Source organism: Elaeis guineensis, chromosome 7, assembly GCF_000442705.2.
Source record: "Elaeis guineensis isolate ETL-2024a chromosome 7, EG11, whole genome shotgun sequence".
NCBI classification, from domain to species: domain Eukaryota; kingdom Viridiplantae; phylum Streptophyta; class Magnoliopsida; order Arecales; family Arecaceae; genus Elaeis; species Elaeis guineensis.
The window spans coordinates 9,514,691-9,538,777 of record NC_025999.2 but is presented as its reverse complement, the minus strand read 5'-3'; the positions used below and the strand labels follow the sequence as shown (position 1 = coordinate 9,538,777).

The 24,087-nt window shown below is 36.3% G+C and overlaps 1 protein-coding gene across 4 annotated transcripts; it reads right to left on the bottom strand.

Annotated features, from left to right (window-relative positions):
* Positions 1–6,173: 6,173 nt before the first annotated feature.
* Positions 6,174–23,824, bottom strand: LOC105049158 (transcription termination factor MTERF8, chloroplastic). 4 transcript variants are annotated; one of them, XR_012142866.1, is made up of 6 exons: positions 22,601–23,824; positions 10,263–10,398; positions 9,926–10,179; positions 9,588–9,859; positions 9,407–9,476; positions 8,880–9,327 (listed from the first exon to the last, which is right to left on the bottom strand). XR_012142866.1 is itself a non-coding variant. In XM_073261103.1 (2 exons), the coding sequence occupies exon 1, from the start codon at positions 23,800–23,802 to the stop codon at positions 22,648–22,650; it is 1,155 nt and encodes a 384-aa protein (XP_073117204.1). In that variant the 5' UTR covers positions 23,803–23,824; the 3' UTR covers positions 6,174–6,486; positions 22,601–22,647. The 4 variants fall into 4 exon arrangements, 2 of the variants coding, with proteins under 2 accessions (XP_073117204.1, XP_073117203.1); XR_012142865.1 differs by having other exon boundaries at positions 9,588–10,179; XM_073261103.1 differs by lacking the exons at positions 8,880–9,327; positions 9,407–9,476; positions 9,588–9,859; positions 9,926–10,179; positions 10,263–10,398 and adding an exon at positions 6,174–6,486.
* Between the last annotated feature and the right edge of the window lie 263 nt (positions 23,825–24,087).

The following is a 24,087-nucleotide window of genomic DNA, read 5'->3' as shown; positions in this document are numbered from 1 at the left end:
TGGACACACTTTTCCTTGTTACAACATTTTTCTTATGAACTTTCTTTTTTCGCTTGCTCTCTATCTTTGCTTCTTCACGAGTTTCTTCTTTTTCTAATTAAACTTTCTCTTGGTAGAAGTGGTCCACTCCACAATGAGAGCCATGCCTCTAGAACCCTTCAAGGCCCCTTCAGCAGTTATCAATATGTTTAGCAGTTCGACCTTGGTGCAGTCAGTCTTATTCATATGATAGTTCACTATAAACTGTCCATACGAATCAAAAAGAGATTGTAGGATCAAATTCACTTATAATTCCTTATACATCTCATGCCGAGCTTCTCAAGCTCCTCCAAGTCTTTGATCATTGTCAAACAATAATCATGGATAGATTGCACTTTAGTCAACCATTAAATGGTTTAGTAATATGGAGATATCCTGATTTAGAACTTAGCTTAACTTCTCAAAACTTAAAATAATTTTAGGTTCTTGAGCTAGTCTTTATAATTGGTTTAGTTAGACTATTGGTTCAAGAATGCGAGTGAGAAGATTAAAAATTGATATTTTATTCTTATAGAGAATAAAGATTCTAATTAAATTTTTGTATTTATTTTGAAATATTTATTTTAAAATTATTTTTAAAAATAAATGTACCTCTCACTATTTTTTCGGATCTCTCACACTTATCGGATAGAGAAACAAAAATCCTTCATGACTAGAGTTTCAAATGGGTACTGTGGTCCCAGCAATTTAAATAACACATCTCCTAATAGTTATTAGTGATATGTAAATCAATGAGTGGATAACTCTTATCCAATGCTTCTCAAGCAAGTTACAACCATCTTCAATCTCTAAGTCATGTAGGCCTCACCTGACAGTTATTGACCTCTTTTCTTAGTTAAGTCAGATCTATCATTTAAATGCATAGACAAAGCCATCATTGGGTCCCTCACCTAACAGTTATTGGATCTAATCTCATTTTTATCACACAGCACCTCATGCTAATAGAGTGGTTAAGTCTTTTCGATACAACTGAACCACTATAACCAGTTGAGAACAATCAACACCAATAGGATGCTCACACATCTACAATGATGGAAGACCACTCAATATAGTTTGAGGAGTTTTAATTTAGATCTCAAATTGATTATTTACATCTAATGTAAATAAAAATCTGTAAAATATAAATATAAATAATAAAATCGATAATGATCATGAATCTAAGGGACTCGGGCTCGAGCTACTGAGCCGAATCGAGGTCTATGAGTCAAAGGTACAAGCACAGGCATATCAATTGATTTGATCGTCTTCAACTCCTTGAATCGATCTAAATACATCCTTGATCTCATCACGATCAACACCTTGATCTAGCCTCAACCAATTGCTCTACTCGACTTGTGCTTGTTGTGTGCTTTAGGCTTGCAACTGATCAACTATTGACGTGCAACCAATCATATGACACAACCCATAAAATACATACCATAAAAAAATAATTAATTACAACTCTTGATCATATGAGACATGCTAGTCTTCAAATTATATAAATTTGATGATGCTCACAGGCACTCAAAAATAAATAATTTTACATACATAGGGTCTACAAACATGATACATCATAGAGACAAGAAAATGATTACAATCCTATAATCATCACCACATGTATCTCATACACAAAAATAGAAAATTTCAGATTTGGGTATTAGGGTGATTGTTTAATATGGATTCGAATAGATATTATGTTATGTGATCTCTTCATAACAACTTTCTGATCTTATCGACCATCAATATTAGCTAATCAAATCAGCCAATAAGATTAGATTTTATGATATCCGAATCTTGATAATGATCCATAAATTGGCACATTCACGATCTTGTCTACTTATGATCATTCATCATAAAAATAATCTACAAAAATAACAATGAAGTATGATCTACAATACCCAAAATAGCAATCTAATATTAAAACATATGAGAATGGCTCTGATACCACTATTAGAAACTAGAGATTAGTAGATATGCACAGCGAAAAGATAAAATAAAAAATTAATTAATCATGCAGTGAAATAAAATAAAATTTTTTGATTAATTATGACTAGATTTCATCTCGATCAATCTGGATTTCTTATAGTTATTAAGATTAAGATTAAAAAAAAGAAGATTAGATCTTCATTTTTATGCAGATAGCTCTTTATCATAATCTAATGATCGTGGATGTCTTCATAATTTCTTTGAAGCCGCATAAGTGTCCGACCTCTATAAGTATTCACACGAAGTCGTTATCTGATCAAAATATCCGATCTCACCAAGATGTTAACTCTCTTATAGAGATCCTCTTTGATGATAAATTTATTTTTTTTCTTTGCTGAAAATCCTTCTCAAGAATTTTAGCCTTCCTCCTCACAGATCATGCTCTACAAGCGAATGGATCAAGAACCTTTCTTGATCCTTTCTTGATTTTCTTCTTGATTTTCTTCTTAAAGAAATCCAGCTCTTCAACTTTTCTTGATTTTCTTCTCAAGAAAAACAACATGGAGCCTTTCTTGATTTTCTTCTTAAAAAAATCTGGCTCCTTCTCTTTTGCTTCCCTTCCCTTTTCCTTTGGCATGCACCAAACTCTTGGGTGAGGCATCCAACCTATTTTGGGTGAGAGAAAGAGAGAGGGTAGGCGTAAGATTAGGGCATCTAACGAACTTGGACGTGAGGTAGGAAGAGGGAGAGAGAGATATGGGGCATGTAAGAGAGAGAGTGTGAGAGACATATAACGCCACCAATCCTTGGAGGTGTGAACTTCATCATGTTGTGATGTGAGGGCATCCTATTTTGTCGGGTGTGAGGTGTTTCAGCATGGAGACAAAAAGAAGGCGCTAGGATTTAAAAGACGTGAGGAAAATCTAAAGAGAAAACATAATTTCTCTTAGATTAGGACTCCTTTTAGATTAGGACTCTACCTTGTCGTGATCAACTTTTGACCAAGTCAATTCTTTATTTCAGAAGGACTCTTGGATGTTGGATTTGAAGCATCCAACTCTTGGATGCATGCCCTATGTTGGCGTGAAGAATATCACATAAAGAGGAGAGAGGTGGCACCATCTCATGAGAGGAGAACTTTTGCTTGTTAATCACCTTCATAGATAGAGTCCCGAAGAGCTAGGACTTTGACAAATCAAAATCCTTATCTCATAAGGAGTCCAATTACCTTTGGATTTGATTGTGTCAACTCTTTGATATTATCAACTTTTGATATATTAAATTAAATCCAACCATTTGATCAGATACAACCTCTTTGTGTGTAATCCCATAGATTTTATTCTATCCGATAGTGAGACATTGAAACTCCTTTCAATGTTATTGAAATTCTTTTCAATGGATTGGAATAATCCCAACTCACTCAATGAGAATTATTGACTATCAAAATAATTTTTACAAGTCTCATAATCTATTAGTGATGTCTAGCAATATATAGTGACATTCCAACAGTATGGAATAGATAAATCTCTAAATACAGTTATCGTTTGATACAGTCCTTCTATCACGAGTCCCGATAAGATGGAAGTTATAAAATTTTTCGTCAAATTCCACCATCTATCATATGTCAAATTTATTCGACTCGAATTTTTGATGTAAAAATTATGAAAAAAATTTTTCATTATTCACATTATCCTGATCAAAATCTTCTGAATTTCATCTCATAAATCACATAAGATTAACTTTCTTATCTACCAAGGATGATATATCCCACATATCTATACATTCTATTCCTACAATGAACCTACTGCAGTCAACATGCACCACAAGGACCTATATGGCTAAGGATTAAGTGTATGTACAGTCAAACTACAGCAATCTCATTATGAATAATTAAGGCACTGCAAGTCCTTGAGGACTAGTCATACTACTATAACATTGAGCAAATTACTGACGAGTGAGTAGATATCCAATTGACTTCTCGTATTGATTATGCTCGATACTCTTGTTCTCTAACAACCACTTGCACTCTTACTTCAGTATCTCCACACTGTAAATTTGAGACTCGTCTATCCTAAAAAGAAAGTGATCTATATATCAATCTATCCGGATCAATCATCATATCTATGATAATCCAGCGATCATGAATATTTAGAAATTAATCACCAATAATATATGTCTCAAATTCTCAACTCTTGAGAATATATGTCATCATCTTATTAATTTTTTGAATGATTCATGGATACATATACAACATGAATGAAATTAATAATTTAATTATATTAATAATAAAAATATAAAATATAAAATTATATCCTAGAATAAATATATATATTAGCTTGATTGGCTTATAGGACATACATCTAACACTCAGCCTCTACATCAAATAAGTCTTCATTTTTACTTAAAACTTTTTGTCCCATGTAGGTCCCTGTCAATTACATTACGATTTTGGGTTATAGCTGAATACCCTACTTGCTTTGACCCATACATTGAGTGGACTGTACATAGATGTCAATCAACTTCTTACCTTCATAACAAGCTAACATCTCTATGCGATCCTTATCATTCCTAATAGGCCTAATACTAATTTGAATTGACCTGTGTGGCAATAAGTAAAATAATCGATCCTCCTTTATATAACTAAAGCTTTCTATAATATTCTCAATCTCAAAACAAGAAACATAGTTTTTGTCAAATTCATGATAAAATCCTAATTTTCCAATGATATACCTCTTACGAGGCCTCTTAACAAACTTTCCGATCCATAATGCCATTGTGCCCACAATGTCCATAGTGAGTATATAACCCACTATATTGATCCTCTACAACTCTCATAATGCAAAATCATATGCAGTAACAATTAAAGCTATGCAAAAGAATCAAAAATAAAGCATGCATATATGACTCTTGAATGTAATAGAAGAATGCAAACAAAAAAATCCAATTTAGAAACCCTAATTTTAAAAATTATAAAAATAAATTAATAAACCAAAGCAGATGAAATAGGATTGAGATTTGAAAAATATACATAAAAAGGAAAGCATGACTTGAAGAAATCATCGGATTATTGAAGGATAATACAGCGAAATAGTCAAATTAGGAAAGGAAGCATACCTCAACCCAATTGAATATTTCTTGATCCAAATCGGGGTTTAGATTGGAGCTGTTTGTCTTTCTAGTTGTCCGAAGCAAAATGTGCAACAAATCACATCCAAAGCGGTGGATCTTTTGAGAAAAATTTGAGGAAAAGGGGCCAATAGCAACAGTCTGAAGTTGGAAGGGAATAAAAGAAAAAGCATTGATAGGGATGAACATGTACAGCTCACATGTATGTGGAGGGTATTTTCCCACCTGTAGTCTCCATCAGCTCCTCCATGGCTCTTAACTTGCCATATCGGATCAATAGCCTCCTTAACTTGCCATGTAGACACCGATGGTGAGCTCAAACTTATCTTGGGAGGTTGATGAGATACTTTATAACAATTTGACAAATATAGAATTGATATCGTTGAAATTGAAGATGTAGGAAGATATTTTCAAATTAAGATAAAATACAAAAATTTTTTATTTTTTACCCCGTAAGTTATGCCTAATCAAAATCCTAATCAATTTTTTTTCCAATATATTTCAAAGCCCAAAAAAATTGATATAATAAAGCTTTTAAAGGTCATCGCATCGTCATAATATTCTTTAAGCGCTTCTTTTTGGTATCTGGCATATGAGAAATGGATAATGAATAAGAAGTTATTGCCTCCAAAAATTGGGATTGACAATTAACTCCTAAATATGATGGATCTTGGTCTAAAACCCTATCTAAATCTACACAAGAGGGACAGTGTAATTGGCAACATATTTGATAATCCTCCTTGATCATGAAAGATATTTTCCTTTTTGTAACTTTATTACATGGCACTCTAATGTTGTTTGACTTTATATTTACACACATATTCATACATACAGCTATATATACCTATACATACACACATATATATTTATACACATGTATATAATAGCTATATAAAAGCCTAATCAGCATTTATTAAACTCTGGAACAAAAAAGGGCCCAGATCACAATTTCCATTGAGATATTTGAAGACCCATATTATGAAAAAACCTCTGTTTCGAAAGCCAATCAGCAGGCTTGTTGGCTTCTTGTACGCACGTGAAATATGCATGGTAGAAAATGATACAAGTAAAATATAGGAATCTACACATTGTGGGATATTTATTTCTAGATGCTTACGTAAAATTTCTTCATCACAAAAACGATGACATGTCATGTAAACTTAACCAGAAAGGTTAACAAAGTAATGCTTCCCCAAATCCTTCCCATGTAGAATGAAGTTTGGAATCATCAACTCGTGTTCGCATTACAGTGGAGCTGCCAGCATAAGGTGTGCAGCCTCTGTCATTAATTATAGATAAGGCAGCCAGCCCCACCTATAGAAGTTCATCAATCAAAGGCCCCCATCAAACTTTATTTTCAGAAATGGTGGCATAGGAGGCATCCAGCAGAAAATGTTACCACTTGCAGACCAGGGCCTGAGCACCAAAATGTCCCAAGAAGAGAATATCTCAAGTTATGAATGTTGGACAGTGCCGAGAGAGTTTGTACAACTCAAAACTCAGGCTAATATAAGAGTGAATTATCCACAAGTGATTGGGCCTTTGTTCCCAGACTAATAGTTCATTTCTTGTCTTCCATTTATCGAATAATTGACCTCTGAAAATCCCCAACAAGGCCTTGACTGGCAACACAGCAGCAAACAACATCTCAGGGAAGGAAGAGCAGTTGGATAGGGAGATAAGAGTGCTGTCTTGATGTCGCAGCAGCTAACAGCCAAGGGACATTGCAATAAAATGTGCTCTTAGATTGAATCACACAAGCACACTAAACACAAGATGCATGGGTGCTTAGAGTAATGTTATGGAGATAGGAAGTGGTTGATAGGTGATGCCAGCAATTTTTCCAAACAATCTAATCTAAGAAGGAACTTCAAGATTTGAAACAACATTCCAGTTTTGATGCAGGTGTGGGCCAGGCACAATGGGAGATTAGAATAAATTATGCTTTGCTAATCAGACTTTAGAGGACTCATGATTATTTAGTCACTAAATAAATAGATTAATCCAGTTCCCAAATCTTGCTGTCAAGTATGCCCTTAAAGCCATTTGCATGTAATTATGAATAATTAGTCGAAATAACATATGGATATTTCATATGCATGAACACTAAACACTAATTGGGATGAGTCACATTAACCTTAGAGCAAGAAAAGAGTCTACAAGTGCTCCAAAGGAACAATCCAAGCAGTCGAATAAATTTGGAGATTAATAAATTTGGAGCCAAACCCATATGACCATGGTACCTTGGACCATATCCTTCAAAGAAAGCAGTTTACTAGATCCAAATGCGAGCAAAGACTAGCTATCCAATAAAGGAACCATCGTGCCCACACCAGGACAAAGACATATTCAGACACCAAGTCTTGGGGCATGGTCAGTTATTTATGTTTTCAGAAAATAATTTAATTTGTTTGTCAAAAATTGTTTATTTAATAATTACTTTGCATAAAGATTTCATTCAACTGGTTTTATCTAAATGTGTATGACATGATTTGAGGTTCCAATATGCTACGACATCACGTGACTAAGGATTTATCAATGTTTATATTCTCAATGGTCATGAGAGGATCCTAGAATGATGGAGGGCTGAATTTCATCCTAGAATGAAGGGAGATTTAAATTCGATAATGTGATATGGGCATCATCTCCCCATGCCAAGCCAAATTTGCTAATATATGACATAGTGAACCTAAAGGGGTAGGCTATTGGTGATGCACAAAACCTGAGTTGACCCATCGTAGTATCGTATCTAGCCCGTGTGACCATCTTTAATGATTAATTGCAATTAGATTAACCAATTATTCTCTCAACAATTAATGTAATTAATTTGATTGGGTACGAACTGATTGGAGAATTATATAAGCCTACATTGAGCCTAGAAGAGCCCAATTGATTAGGCCAAGCCAAGTCAAGCAAGACTTGGGTTTGGACCAAGTGAAACCAAGTTTGACTAGGATTTGAAGTGTGGGCGACCACTTTTATTTAGTGTGCCACACCACCTCCTCTCTTTTGGATGATAAACTAAGCGCACAAGAGATACTACAACAAAATAGATTATTAACGATAAAAATTTTTCATCACTAATAATCAATTTTCGTTGCTAATACATATTAGCGACGAAATTTTGATCGCTAATATTTCGTCGCAAATAATCCCATCGTTGATAATATTTTATGATGAAAAAAATAATTTCATCGCTAATAAAAGATATTTGCGATGAATATTTTTCATCGTTAAAAAAAAAAGATGAAAAAATTTAATTTTAAAAAAGATATTTGCGATGAAAAAAATTATCGATGATAAATAAAATTAATAGTGATGAAATTATTTTCGTCGCTATTATTTTAAAAAAATTTAGCAACGAAAAATTTACGTCACAAAAAAAAAATTTTGCAACAAAACTAATTCATCACTATTAATTTAATAAAAAATAAATAATATTAAATAATATTAGCGACAAAAATTTTCATCGTAAATAAGATAATTTCTGATAAAAATTTACGTCGCTAATAATTATTTATGATGAATAATTTTTCGTCACTGTTAATTATATATTTATTAAGAATTAAATTATGTTAGTAAAATATTTTTGATGATGAATATTTTGTTGAAAATTATTCTATCGCTAATAATTTAGTCATACTTTTTTTAAAAATTTATGAATATATATTTTAAATTTATATGTATAATATTTTTTATAAATTAAAAAAATTAAAATAAAAAATTTACACAATAAATTGATAAATAAATTTTATTATTTTATTATATTAAATTAAAATTATAAGATGTTTGAAATAAAAAAAATACATCAATAAGCTGTTAAATATCGGCATCTGGAGAACAAGCTGGAGACGGAGAGTGGTTGACGGAGCTCGGACCAATGATGGAGCTCGGATCGGCCTGCTGTTGCCTCATCATCTACGTCATCCGCTCCATCTACATCATCCGCTCCATCATCTGGATCTGGAAGCGCTGATAGTCGTCGATCCGTGCAGCCAACTCCTGAGCCTGCTGTCGATCCTCGACAATCTGCTGTCGATCCTCGACAGTCTGCCTCTGCACTTCCGTCAGCCGAGCCTGACATGCAGAATGGATCTCAGCCCTAGATGATCGTGAGGATGAGGGAGCAGTGATCCCATGTCCTAGACCCCTAACATAATAGGATCTCGTACTGAGCACCCGATCACAGATCTCATCATCTGTGGGTGCGGTCGAGCCCTCAGGGGTAGGTTGGGATCTCATGTCGGTCATACGATTCTGAAAATAAAAATTAAAGTTATTTTAATTTTTTAATAAAAATCAAATTGTGAATGAAAAAATAATTAAAAAAACTTACAAAGAATTCCTAGCTCCCCATCGTCCACTCCTCCGACTATTGCTGGTGGGTCCGCTGGTAGATATCGATCCTACCAAGAAGCTCACCACTCTCAGCATCTCTCAATAATTTGAGAATTAATTAAAAAAATTTTAAATAATTAAAAAATTATATCTTAATTAGAAATTAAAAAAATACCTACCATGTGCTCCATACGGTGAGCAAACGATCTCAAACCCCCACAATGCGTAATCTGATATGCCGGATCCTCGTAACACCAGCATATGGTAGTCCAATCATCGATGGTGATGCTGTCATAAGGCTGCAGCTGCACTGCCTCCTGCCCATGAGCCTACAGCACCCGGTACCAATGCTGATGCATGTGATGGCGATAATCCCTGAAACGCAAGGATAGATGGGTATCGACCGCTCGCCTCACACGATCATCCTCAAAATCGATGATGTCAAATATACCTTGCAAAAAATAAATATTAGAAGAATACTATGTAAATTAAATATTCACAATATAATTTATTTTACCTGTAAGTGGGTGTACAAAATCTCTCTTTGAGCCGGAACAATGTGATACCAATCGAAGAGAGTCACGGGGGCATAGCTGTGGCATATGATGCCCAGCTCGATCTGCCATGGCTCACACAATCTCCTAATGGATCCGATGTAGTCAGTCGGTATTTTGATCCGGAGACGCTGTCCCGGATGCTCGCGTCTCCAATACTCTAAAGTGAGATTCTTCGATGGATCTCGCCCTCGCCTGACCACCGATGTAGACTGATCTGAAACAACAATAAATAAATCATTAGTATGATCCAAATAAAAGAATCAAATTTTATTATATATAAAGTATAATAATTAATACCACTGAGACCCGTCTCACTCGTATCCGGCTCACTGGGACTTGCCAGTGCAGGACCCTCTGACACTGGAGCCAGTGAGGCAATGGAGATCGATGAAGGCACCTCAACCTCCGAGCTATCTGTCTCCTAATGCCATATCTGCAGAAATTGAGATGCAAATAAATATAGTGTTAAATAATAATAATAGAAATCAAATAACATTCTAATGAATATAATTATATCGCATACCATTATTGCAACATAAAATTGAATGAAGAATAAAGATCTACTCATCAATATTCGTATCTTCCTCGATGTGTAGATCATCGTCCGAATCACAGTAATCGATATATGTATCATCTTCTATCTTATCGTCATTTATGAACTGATCGTCGCCCTCCAACTCATCCAGATTAAATACAAAATCAGCTTCAACTTAGTTGGATAGGAGATCAGCCCTATTCAAAAGTGCCGTTACAAGTTTTTCATCAACAAAAAACTTGGTTAATGTTTGTTCTTCTTGCTGAAAAGCTTCCTCTTCATATAAATTCAAAATTTCATCCATCTCTAATCAAGTTGCTATGTCATATATGCCTCTAGATATTATTTTTTATATGACATGCCAATTACCTCGATATTTTAAATCCTTCAAATATATTACTTGTTTCGCTTGAGTTGCCAATATATACGGCTTATTTTTGTACCATGTTCATGCAAGATTTACACTGATAAATTATAAATCGATATGAATCTCGATCTTTTTATTACTAATATTCCACCATTCACACTGAAATAAAAATACAGAATTACTGGATCCATACTTCAGTTCTATGATATCTACCAATATACCAGAATAATCAATCTCTTCTTCTCCTTCATATCTTGTTGTAGCAATTTCACTATTCTGGATCCGTCATTACATCTCAAGCTCCCTTGTGTGAAATCTCATTCCTCCAATGATACAGGATGTATAGTGATTAACCCTTCAATCGGAACAACATGTTAAATTGTACAACTCATCGATTGTACCCACTTCTTTATTGAAATACTTATGCTTCATCTGCATCATAAAATAAAAAATTATGTTGGTTGAAATAATAATATTTATAAGTAAATAAATAACATATCACTAATGCAACTTATAAGATCACCAAATTATTTTGCAAATTTTCTCCTATGTCGATCATCGGCATCCGTATTATTCTCTCTACATAGTATACTCTTGTGCTCACTGCAAGAAGTTACAATTTTTAATTTTACATTGATATAAAAAAAAAATTTGATTATTAAACAGTATCGTAAGATGATACTTACTCAATAAAATCTTCAATTTTTTCATAATTATTTAGAACATAAAAGTATGCCTTGGATAGCTCGTTCACGTCCATAAATTCATATTTTTTTGCACCAATAGATCGAACCGTTTGTTTAAATATAGACAACGTCGGCTCATTATCACCCCATTCATGATCTGCATTACGATCTCATAATTAAATCTTGCTTCGATATCATAAAGATACATCGAGTAGAATATGAGACACTCGGTAGCTACATATGCTTCTGCTATAGATCCTTCAGGCCTTGCTTTATTGTGCATATACTTTTTTAAGATGCACAAGAATCTACAAATAAAAATAAATTTTAATTTTAAAAATATATTTACATCTTATAATTGATATGACAAAATACGTATAACTTCTTTATCTTTCAATAGGATACATCTATCGATAATGCACCGGTTCAGTCAAAAGAACTTCCTTTGGAAGATGGACAGCCAGATGCACTATAACATCAAAAAATAATAATGAAAATTTTTTTTCTAACTTACAAAGAATGAGTATGATATCTTTCTCTAATTTTTCAAGTAAGTTAATCTTCAATTTTTGACAACATAGTTCTTGAAAGAACACTCCTAGCTCAATCAATACAGTTTGAACATCACCACTCAAATAGCCACGCATGACCACAAGAAGTAAACGTTGCATCATCACATAGGAGTCATAACTTTTTACGCCAGAGATATTGCCGTCGTTGTTTCTAACACACCGCGATATGTTTGAAGCGTATACATCAGAAAACTTTACTGTTTTGAACTATCCACAGAAAAAAAAAAATTTCTCTCCAAATAGCGAATAATATGCGGGTGGCATAAAAATCTCTCACCTCGACGAACTAAATGCAACTCCGATCGGATTTTCATTTTTGTAAATCAAGACGAGCTTTTGTACCATCTTTTATTTTTCTAAAATATTCAATACAGTACCAATGATATTATCACAAATATTCTTTTCAATGTGCATTACATCTAGATTATGATGAAGTAGTAGCTGCTTCCAATACGGTAGTTTGAAAAAGATGCTTCACTTCGTCCAATTTAGCTCAGCTTCAGTACGCTTTCACTTATGAATACTTGATATTTTTTTAAATCGGAGATTTTTAATAACTTCAAGTTGTTCTAAAATTTTTGCTCCACTTAACTCCTTGGGTGGCGGACATCGATCGGACTTACCATCAAAGAATTGGTTATAACGGATCCTCCAAGAATGATTAGCAGGAAGAAACCATCGATGACCCATGAAATATATTTTTCGTCCGTACTTTAAATGTAAGGAGGATGCATTCCTATTGCATATTGGACATGCCAGATATCCTTTGGTGCTCCATCCAGATAAATTTTCATATACTGAAAAATCATTTATAGTCCATAAAATCGAAGCATGCAACTTAAAATTACTTCGACTCACAAAATCATATGTCTGTACTCCATTTTTCATAACTCCTTCAGATCATGAATTAAAGATTGTAAATATACATCAATTTCATTATCTGGTACTTTCAGATCTGAAATCAACAGTGACATAAAAATAAATAGTTCTTTCATGCACTTTCAAGGTGACACATTATATACAACTAGCATCACAGGCCACATGCTGTAAGAGGTACTCATATTACCAAAGAAATTAAATCTATCTATCGCTAGATCAAGCCTGATATTATGCGGGTTACTCGTAAAGTGCGGATGCTTTGCATCGAAGTCTTTCCACACTAAAGAGTCGGTCGGGTGGCTATGTATATTCTCCTCCGAAATCCGCTGTTCATAATGCCATCTTATTTTTTTAGCTGTCTTTGTGGACATATACAACCTTTGAAGTCTTGAAATCAATGAAAAATATCTTAAAATCTTTTGAGGTATCTTCTTTCCTTTCCTATTATCGATTTTGTATCCAGGCTCACCGCAATTCAAACATTCAGTTGCTTGTTCGTTATCCTTATAAAATAATATGCAGTCATTTTTGCAAGCATGTATGGGAGTATAGCCAAGTCCTATTTTCCGCATGTATATTTTTGCTTCAGAATATGATTTCGGCAGTCTCTCTCCATCAGACAGAGTTGCTTTAATCAATGTTAAAATTTGGTCAAATGACTTTTGACTCCATCGATTCATGATTTTAATATGAAGTAATTTTATCAAAAACTCTAACTTGAAAAACTTTATACAATTTGGACAAAGTGGCTTTCGTGCATCCCTTACAAGCTTTGCAAACTGTTCAGAGATCTTTTCTACCTCAAGCTGGATATTATGTTCATGATCAAAATTGCTTTCAGATGCAGCAGTATTCATGCGTACATTCGAACAAGCATCTTGATGTAAATCATCTAAAAATTCTCCTATACCACTATGTTCGACAGGTCCATCAGCATCACTATCATCTTCAATATCGTCATCGTCGTGCACCACCTTATTCGGATCACCCTCCCATGCCATGTCTAACAAGTATACTTCTTATCCATATCATATTGTAGCAAATGCTTCTCAATAAGTGTTATGTGATGATATACCATATTGACACATTTCTTATATGGATACTTTATCCGACTAGCACTGTCAGCCTTATGCCGTGCAAAGTTAATGAAATCTCGAACTCTTTTCGATATTCAGGCAAAAAAATACCTCTAGCATTCATCCAACTTTTATTGATATTCATCTAATAATAAACACAAAATCATTAACAATCAAAAAAAGTTCCGTGGTATTCAGGATCCTGATCCAAATTTCAGACTGAATTGCGTTCTGAATTCTAGCCAAAATTTCGATCCGAATCCAGATTCGAATCATTTCATACAAAATAACACATTAAAAAAGATATGCAGACTGAACATTAACACAGAAAATATGTGGCCCTATCCTTTTATGAAGTAAAAATGCATGATCATATCCTTTTCAAATTATTACTAATAGGTGTGGCCCTATCCCTTTCAGAAAAGTAATAATCTCATTATAGTTATTAGTAGATATTTCATCTCATTTTTGAAAAAATTTCGGTAGCATCTCCCTATAATTTTTCAAGTATGCGATGTGGATATGATGCCCATGCACTCTATCCACCATATATCCGGAGAACAATGGATAGATAACTATTGAATACTACATAATGAAATAAAATATCAATTATTAACAATAATAATATTATTATTTTTTCAAAAAATCCGAATATGGGACATCCAAATTTCGATCTCAATGAAGATCAAAACTTAAACGAAAATCTATGGCTCAATGTAATTTAAGTACCATCTTTGAACGTGCATTCGAAGATGAATTTCTAATTTATCAAAAAAGAATAACTTCGTATTGAAATTTTTTGATCAAAAATTTCAATCAATTTTTTTCTAAAATAAAAATATATTTTTATTTATAATTTCAACAGCATACAAAACAGCACATAAAATAATTTAATTGTAACAAGTAACAGCAATGTGCATTGTGTTTGTGAAAAAATAATTAGCCAAATAATTAACTAACTTCAGCAGTAATACTAAAAAATAATATGCAACAATTATAATAATTTTAGCATCATATTTCATCCTCATGAAGATCTGACCTGATCCGTCCCATCCCGACCCCATCTGCCCTACCCCGGCCTGATGCGGACGGGACCTGACCCGACCCAACCCGCCCCGACTCCACCCGACCAGCCCCAACCAGCCCGACCCGGCTCCACCCAACCCGACCACAGCCCAACCTGACCCGGCCGGACCCACCCCATCCCGGCCCGAATCAGAACCGACCCGGCCCGGACCCTACCATCCCCGACCTGCCCCATCTCGACCCGACCCGTCCCAACCCGACCCGACTTGGCTCCACCCGACCAGCCCCAGCCCGACCCACCCCAACCCATGCGTGCCCGACCAGCAGGCCACACGTGCCCGACGCACCATCCCCGGCACAACCGCGCCCCGGCTCGTCGTTACCGGCTCAGGCTCACCGGCCCCGACCCCTCCCCGGCCCACCATCGCCGGTCCGTCCCGCAAGCCTCGGCACAGCCGCAACCCGCCCCATCCCGGCTCGCCGGCCCCGACCCCGGCCCCTCCCCGGCCCGCCATTGCCGGCCCCGACCCACCGTCGCCGACTCGACTCGCAGGCCCCACGTGGCCGCGGCCCGCCGTCCCGGCCCAAACGTGCCGTCCCCAGCACGCTGGCCTCGGCATGCCGGCCCCATGCCGTTCCCTGTCCCCGTCCCCAGCCCGAACCCACCCAAAAAAAATGAAGAGTCAACGTTGCCGGCTCAGCCGGCTCCGGCTAGCCTACCCCGACACCGGCCTGTCCTTGGCCTGCCGTTGCCAGCCCGCCCCGCAGGCCTGGCATGTAGGCCCAACGTGGTCGCGTCCTGTGGGCCCCACGTGGCCACGGCCCGTCGTTCCCCATCCCCGGCCCGAACCCACCCAAAAAAATGATGAAGTCAACTCACCTCGACGGCGGTGGTGGTGGCGGAGGAAATCGAGACGGCGGAGGAAATCGGAGGCACGTGGGATGCCGAGGAAGGGGAGGAAGCTCATGGGAGGGGAAGCTCGCGGGAGGGGGAGAAGAAGTTGGATTGTCGAGGGGGGGACGAGGAAGAAAAATGGGTTTCCGATGGGAGTTGATGGGATGCGGGATATTAGCGACGTAAATTTTAATCGCTAATAATAAATTTTCATCGCAAATAATTTGAACAAAAAAATATTTGCGATGAAAAAAAATTTCATCGCTAATAATTTCCGTCAAAAAAAAATTCACTGGAAAAATTCACTCCTCGAAAAAATATTATTTACGACGAAAATATATAGTTTCGTCGCTAATTACATAATTAGTGACGAAAATTTTTTTCTGTCACTAATAATCAATAAAAAATAATTTTTTATTAAAAAAAAATTCTTCTGATCAAGTTTTGCTTTCCGTATTATTTTGTTCCATTCATTTTTCATTCATCTCTGAGCCACAATAATATAATAATATATGTATATATGTGTGTGTGTGTATATATATATATATGTGTACATATCTTTTTCAAAGTGATTTTAGGTTCAAAGTGATTTTACTAAAAAAAAAAGAGTAGCAACTCCGACCGAATGTAGATTGGATCATGCAGGAAGCATGAACTCTAATACCCAATGGGCTATCATGGAAAAAGCACAGAAAACTTAGCCAACGAGACCTTATGCATCCCATTAACATGTTTAATACCATTTGCTTGTATGCAACGCACTCTACATAGATACTTAAATGGAAGAAAAAGTATAGAGAATAATTAAATAATACTATAATAAGATACATGAAAGAATCAAAATCTAATTGCCAACCTGTGAGTGTACTTCTCTTCCTCCTGCACGCTGCTATCTCTGGATTCGAGACAGACTCAGATTTACCACGATGTATATATATATAATAATACAGACACCCAAGGGTGCAACTCTACCATCCTCTAGATTTACCGTCATCTTTATTCTAGGACCATCCTTCGACTTTTCTATGCCCCAATATTTGCAACAACATAATCTTCATAGACCATGACTTTTCACGTGCCTTTTATATACACATATCTTAATATTCTACATAACTTTATTTTACATATATTATTTTTTAAAATTATTTTATAATTTTTTATAAATATAAAAAAATTATTATAATATATATCCTTCAAAATGAAAGCTTTTTTAAATTTTTAAAATTTTTAAAGCATTAACAATAAAATTTTTCATCGCTAAAAAACCTTTTAATGATGGAAAGCTCTATATCCGTTGCTAATAGTTTAGCTTTTTGAAATTTAAAATTTTTTATTTTTTTAAATATTAGCGATGAAAAATTTTCATCATAAATAATTAACGATTTACGATCATAATACGATTTATCATCGTAAATAGTTCATTATTTACGACAAATAGTTTCCATCATAAATTATTTTTTATTTTAAATTTTTAAAATATATTTATTGGCGATGGAAAATATGTTTCTGTCTCTAATAATTGAACTATTAGCGATGGATATGCTTTTACTGTAAATAGTTGGTAATTTATTTTAATTTTTTATTTTCTAATTATTTGTGACTAAAAAATTATGTCGTGAAAAATATTTTATTAGCGACGAATCTTTTTCTTAAGTCGCAACTACCTTACTTTTTGAATTTTTATTTTTTTTATTTTTCAGTTATTAGCGATGAAATATTTCATCATAAATTGTCAATATTTTTTGATGAAAAAATATCTTTCCGTCGCAAATATTCTAATTATCTACGACGCTTTCATTTTCGTCACAAATAATTTTTATGTTTTAAATTTTTAATTTATCTAACTTTTTAAAGTATTAACGATGCAAATTTCATCGTTAATAATTCTTATTTGTGACACAAAATCATCCTTCATCGCAAATAATAAAATTATTTGCAACGCAAACTTACATCGCAAATAATAAAAAATATCTATTTTTTAATTTTTTTTGATTTATTAGTGATGAAAATTTTTAGTCATAAATAAGGATTATTGATGACGAAAATATAATTTTTGTCGCAAAAATTTTGACTATTGTTGACGAAAATACTTTCATCGCTAATATTTATATATTTATAATTTAAAAAATATTTTTTTTATTTATGATAAAAATATTCATCGAAAATATTCTATTTATTACGACAGAAATTATTTTTTCATCGCTAATTTTTCTTATTTAAGATGAAAATTTGGAATCGTCATAAATATTTTATTATTATCGATGAAATTTTTTTTGCATCGTTGACATTCATATGTGCGACGGAAATTATTTCCATCGCAAATAAATTTGTCGCTAAAAATCTCCTCTTTTAGTGAGAACGTGCCCTAGGATAGGTGCTATCCTTCTCTCTAGTGTTCTAGACCAACTAGAACACTAGGAGGTTTCCTAATTGGGACTGGCTGCAAACCTTGAGCCTTTCACTATTTACATGTAGGACTGGAAACGGACTGTATTGGAAATAGGCCACACCACACCCTTATCCGAGCCTGGCCTGAAGTATTTTTTCAAGCTTAGGCCCAAAAATATTTTAAAATTTAAGGCCCGAGCGCAAGCTCGAGCTCGGTCCGAACACAATCGGACCGGCCCGAGCCCAAGATTTGACCCAAACCCCCTCCCTCTCCTTCTATTTTTCTCTCTTTCCTCTCTGTCTCTTTCAACTTCCATAGCTCCCTCTCTCTTTCAGGTCGCCTGGAAGTTGCCGCCATGGAAAGCGATGTCGAGAGCGACGTCGATCAAGGGGTTGTGGAGTTGATTTCCCGCTCAATCGAGTGAGTCGCCATTCGAATTACTTCGATCTGTGGCCCAAGCCACTAGGGGGAGGTTTGGATAGCGTAGTGGTCTTGCTTTGGTTTCATTAATAGTTCTCTCTTATGCCAGAGCTAGGCCTCCTTCATGTAGTCACTACCATCCCGGAGGTACTCCATGATAGCCACCAACTCAATCTGGCCTAAGTGGTGCTTCGGCTCATGGGTCAGTGGGTTGGTGAATTCTGGCTTCCCCTGTATTACCTCGTAGAAAAAGCCTGATAAGATTACCGAGTACAGCCAAAATATTGGCATTGTAGTACACCGTCGGCCGACAACACCGCCATAGTGGTGCCATTAACAAGAGCAAGCCCCTCCTTCGCCTGGAGATTGAATGGTCGATCAATGCTGACACACTTCAATGCTTCAGTGGCTGCAGTCGGACCATCCTGGGCTTGCAATCAGGCTCAGGCTCGGGTTCGGGCTGGGCTAAAAATAGGCTCGAGCCCAACCCAAAAATGAAATGGACTCTTTATCTGGCTTGATTTTGTTCGGGCTTAGCTCAAAGCCCGACCACAGTCGGGCCAGCCCAAAGCCCATTCCGGGCCTTACTTACACGGGTTTTAAGAGGTAAGGGAGGAGTGCTGCATCACATAGATTTTTTTTTAAAAAAAAGGGGGAGAGAGAGAGAGAGAGGACCAGATCTGGCACATGGATAATTAGAGTTTGGTGGCCAAGAATGCTTCCAAAGGTCATGCACATGGACCACGCAGCTGCAGGTAGTAAAGCTTGGAGGATTATGTACTTTCGTGGTCTCAAAAAGCTTCCAAGAAAGCAAAATCAACTCCAAAATCACCTAATGGCTTGATAAAGTTTTCAAACCCTCGGACCATGATTTTGCATATCGATAAATCATGAACAAGGTCTTAGATTCTGCTGCATACATCTAGCATAGATCAGAATTTCCATTATTTGTCTTTGGTATCTTTTAGGGCCCTACCAATAGCAAACCAAATTTTTGACATAGAATTTTCACTTCAAATATATCAAACCAATCTGCTCTTACCTCACTGAGTTTTCTATGTTCTTTCAAAGACTACTAATTCTAAATACCATCAAAAGAGATGATGGAAGCACAGTCTTCACGAAACTTCAAGATCCCTCATGATCCAACAATTCAAAAATCTGGGTAGCTACTTCTAGATAAAGACAAGGTGGAATTGGAGATCTATTGCTTCCAATAACAAACTGTATGATTGGAAAACCAGCCCCTCATGTTGAATTGCAAATAAGTGGCAGTAGCAACACCTATTGTGCTCCATCAATTGTCTAGATTTTAAACAAGAGACTTGCTTGAGAGATTGGATACTAAGACCACATAAAAGTCATTATATTGGATTATGCCAAGAACTGGTGGCTTAATGACAGTGATAATGGGTGGATGGACCAAACTAGTTATCTGTGGCTCATCAGGCAAGAAAAGGATTCTATCATGACCAGAGAAGAAAGGTCTACATGAAGTTGAAGAGATACAAAGACCTTGGAATTCTTAAAAAGCAATTCCCTAGAGTCCTTCATTTTCTTCAGCTGCATTAGAAATGTAATCTAGGAAGATCACTAGACCTGTTGTGGACCACTCTAGCCATCCCGTGATGATTTGGACAAGGTACAAAAATTGGATCCACCATAAAATGATTTTTTTGGGAAATTCGCTAACTTTTTGGAATATATAGTTGCGTCCACTCCTAAATGTTTCAATATACGTAGTGACTAAGACCATACAATGCTGTCTGGGTCTTGAAACATTATCGTTAAAGTAAAAGTTTCCTTTTTAGAGATATTTTGCCGGGCATATTTCTCAATTCGAAAAGAATTGGATAAAACAACTATAGATAAAGTTGATATAGAAGTCAAGATATAGCTCTAGGAGGACTTTGGCCTTTTCATTTTTATTTTCACTAGTCATTTCTATTTTCGGAAAGCTATAATCTCTTCCTAGTAGAAGAGTAATCAAATCTAGATTTTGCAAAGACGAACCTTACAGTATAAAGAAGATATAGTAATTAATTCTCTTAGAGGTTTAATGAAAGAAAGGGGAACTTGAAACCTTACATTTGAAAAATTTTCTATTATTCATTATTCTTGTTGAGAGGTCGAGTTGAGCAAGTTAAAAAAAAAAAAAAATCCTTTCGTCTCTCCAATTGGAGCAACATGTCCATTCTTATCCAATCTAACTACTATTTCATTATGACTAATCATGGTTTTACTATCAGATCAAGTAAAGGCCTTGCTCTCTCCCGACACAAGGAGTCTTTAATGTTTTTGTGGTTGGTATTCATGACGTTCATCTAACAAAGAAGGTAGGTGCTTGTGCTACCATAAGGGAGGGCAAAGGAATGGGCTGATCAAATCAAATGGCCCACCTATTAAAGAAAAAAGTCTTTGAGGAACCATTTAATGAGATGAAGCAGCTAAAAATATCTTATTTCTTATCTACACAACATAGACCATGGATGCCTATACTATACTTCAATTCTCTTAAGCGCCTCATTAGCTAAGACACATTCCCATTAAGATCAAATACACCTCAGATGTAAGTCTCATGGTTTTTGCTGTTCCTATTTAATTTTCTAACATAACATTTTGCACTAGTTCATGCTGGATAGTTTTATTTTTATTAGGCACAGGAGAAATATTTACTTCTTATAAATCATTTTCTCACAAAAATGAAATGATTTTCTTGTCCATGTTTTATTTCCGCAACTATATTTATTCTACCCTTGCTCTCAAATTTCCCTTAGCTCTGCAACTTTACAAATGATCGTCTATTCATTTGACAAGTGAGCCGTTTCTGATCATTGATTTTAGTAGTGCCCATCCCTGCATTCCTGCAATTGTGAGTGACAAAACCACTTATTTGATTGGTATTTCTATAGTGAAATTTAGTTTCGCGTTCCATTTAAAATGGCTGAAGTACATTCCATAGCAATTGTTTCCATTTCTCTTTATTCTTTAGCTTTATAGTTATTGCATATTCGAGATACAGAAGACCCATGTTTCCAATAACTAGCAAGAAGCTAGAAAGAGCAAACTGCAACTAAAGAAGCAATATATCCTACATTCGACTGCCTACAAACTCAAGATTTCAGGATAGTCTTGACAATACAAACTGGACAACCTGACTTTGATCAGTTGAGAACATAGACATTTCATTTGAAGCAATGGCCCAATTAAAAAGAGCTAATGCAAAGTCCAGAAACTTTCAAAAAAATATATAAGAAGAAGAAAGAAAATCCTGTACACTAGTGGATGTCGATTTGAATCCTTGAATAAAGATAAAAAATGAAGATTCTGATGATTAAGTTGTACAAAGGATGAGAAATAAAGCATAGTAGTCCCCCTAATATCTCAAACAAAAGTTTTCATGCGAAGAAACTAAATTGCTTGCATGATTAAAAAAATTAAACTCCCTATTACTACCCAGTGTGTGTTCTTATTATGCAAATACTGCATTCTCCATTAGAATAGCTGTTTGATAGACAAATATGTCTCATATGAGAGGTAAGGAATACAAAATTTCTATATTTTAGCACAGTTATTCCTAGATGCTTAGATTCTTATGAGTGGGAACCAACAATATCATCTTCACCTAGTTGATAGATCAATTTGGACATGGATTCCTTGTGCCCTTTCGACATTACAGTCATAAAGATATATTCATCACAAGAACAGAAACATTGATGTAATGTAAACTTAACCAGAAATGTTCACAAAATAATGCTCATGCATTTGATACAGGAGTCTATATTAATACCTGCATTGTGTTGAAACCTCTTTTCCATCTTTATCAAAACCATAGAATTAGTTGGCATCCCCCCTGCTACAGGCAGCAATTAACATATCTCTTAGTCCTGGCACTTTATCCTCATAGGGGATGATAAATTTCTCCAAAAACTTCTTCTCTGGCCAAACAATGATGTTGGAAAATTTATATTCTCTGGTGCAAAACCCTCTCAACTTCAAAGCCATCAACACACGATGCCGAGGAATCAGCCTCTTCTCTACACTGTATGTCAGAAGCTCTGCACGCAGGGCGAGGAAGGATGGGTCGCACTCGGCTTCCTTCAAGAAGAAATCCATCTTATCCCGGAGGGTCTTCTCTGATACCGTCAGGAACATGGGATTCCGACGGAATGCACAAAGGAACTGCTCCTCCGACCACCCAAAGCTCTTCATGAGGTCTAATTTGGTCTTGAACATGGTTTTGCTCAGAGTGGCGACGGCCCATAGAGCCCACGGGAACATCCTTGAGCTGCCGGGGATCCCCAAATCCTCGACACGCTCGACCGTGGCCCGGAATTTGTCTGCCTTGAGCATAACGAGCTCAGGGTTCTTCCGAAGTACCGAGGCGATTCTTTTTTCAGGGAATCCGCGATCGCGCAGGAGGGAGAGGTTGGGAATGACGGTTCTGTCAACTCGGACGTAGAGAAACCTCGTTTGCTTGAAAAGAACCATCAGCCGCTCGGGGGAGCCGATGAGGCCGCTCCAGAACTCGATCCTGGGGAGGACGGTCCGGTGAAGGTTGAGATCGAGTGCTTCGGGATTGGAGTGGATGAATTGGGCCAGACCAAGGCCGGAAAAGCCGAGATGTTGGAAAGCTCGGAGCTTGGGGGCTAGGGTTTTGTCGGCGTCGGAGCAGAGCCATCTGGGCCTGGCAGAGATGAGCTTTCGGAGGTGGGCGTCGTCGATGCCGTGGCTTCGCAGGAGACGGAGGACGGCTTCGGGATTCTCGAGGGAGTCGAGGTGGGAGAGGGTTTTGGAGAGTTTGGACGCCTCGGCAAGGGAGAAGCCGCAGGAGGAGACGAGGTAGTCGACCATGAAATGGGGTTTGGCAGCCGTGCCATTCCCCACCGCGGCCGAGGGGGTGGTGGTGGTGGAAGAGAGGTGGCAGAGGAGAGCTCCAAACAGGCGGCGGCCGTGGAAGCGGGTAAGAAAGCAAGAAACGGAGGAGAACATCGTTGAGTAATTTGGTTCAAGATACCGGCGTGCGTATGGTATAGAAAGTGGTCAACGTGATGTGAAACTTGGCTTCTGGTGGCAATTTGGTTGGGCTTGGTCAGGTACGTGTTGAATTAAATTTGAATAGATCATAAACTTAATTTTAAATTTAATTTATTTATCAAATAAATAATTCAGCTTAATCCGTATAATTTATTTACTAAGCAAGCCAACCAAGGTTAATAGATATGTTAAATAGAAGAAAAATAAATTAAGTATGTTTTAAATAGGTTAAATAAGTTT

What these genes read in the sequence shown, in the direction of transcription:
- LOC105049158 (XM_073261103.1), bottom strand. Translation starts at nt 23,802, where the DNA reads ATGTTCTCCTCCGTTTCTTGCTTTCTTACCCGCTTCCACGGCCGCCGC.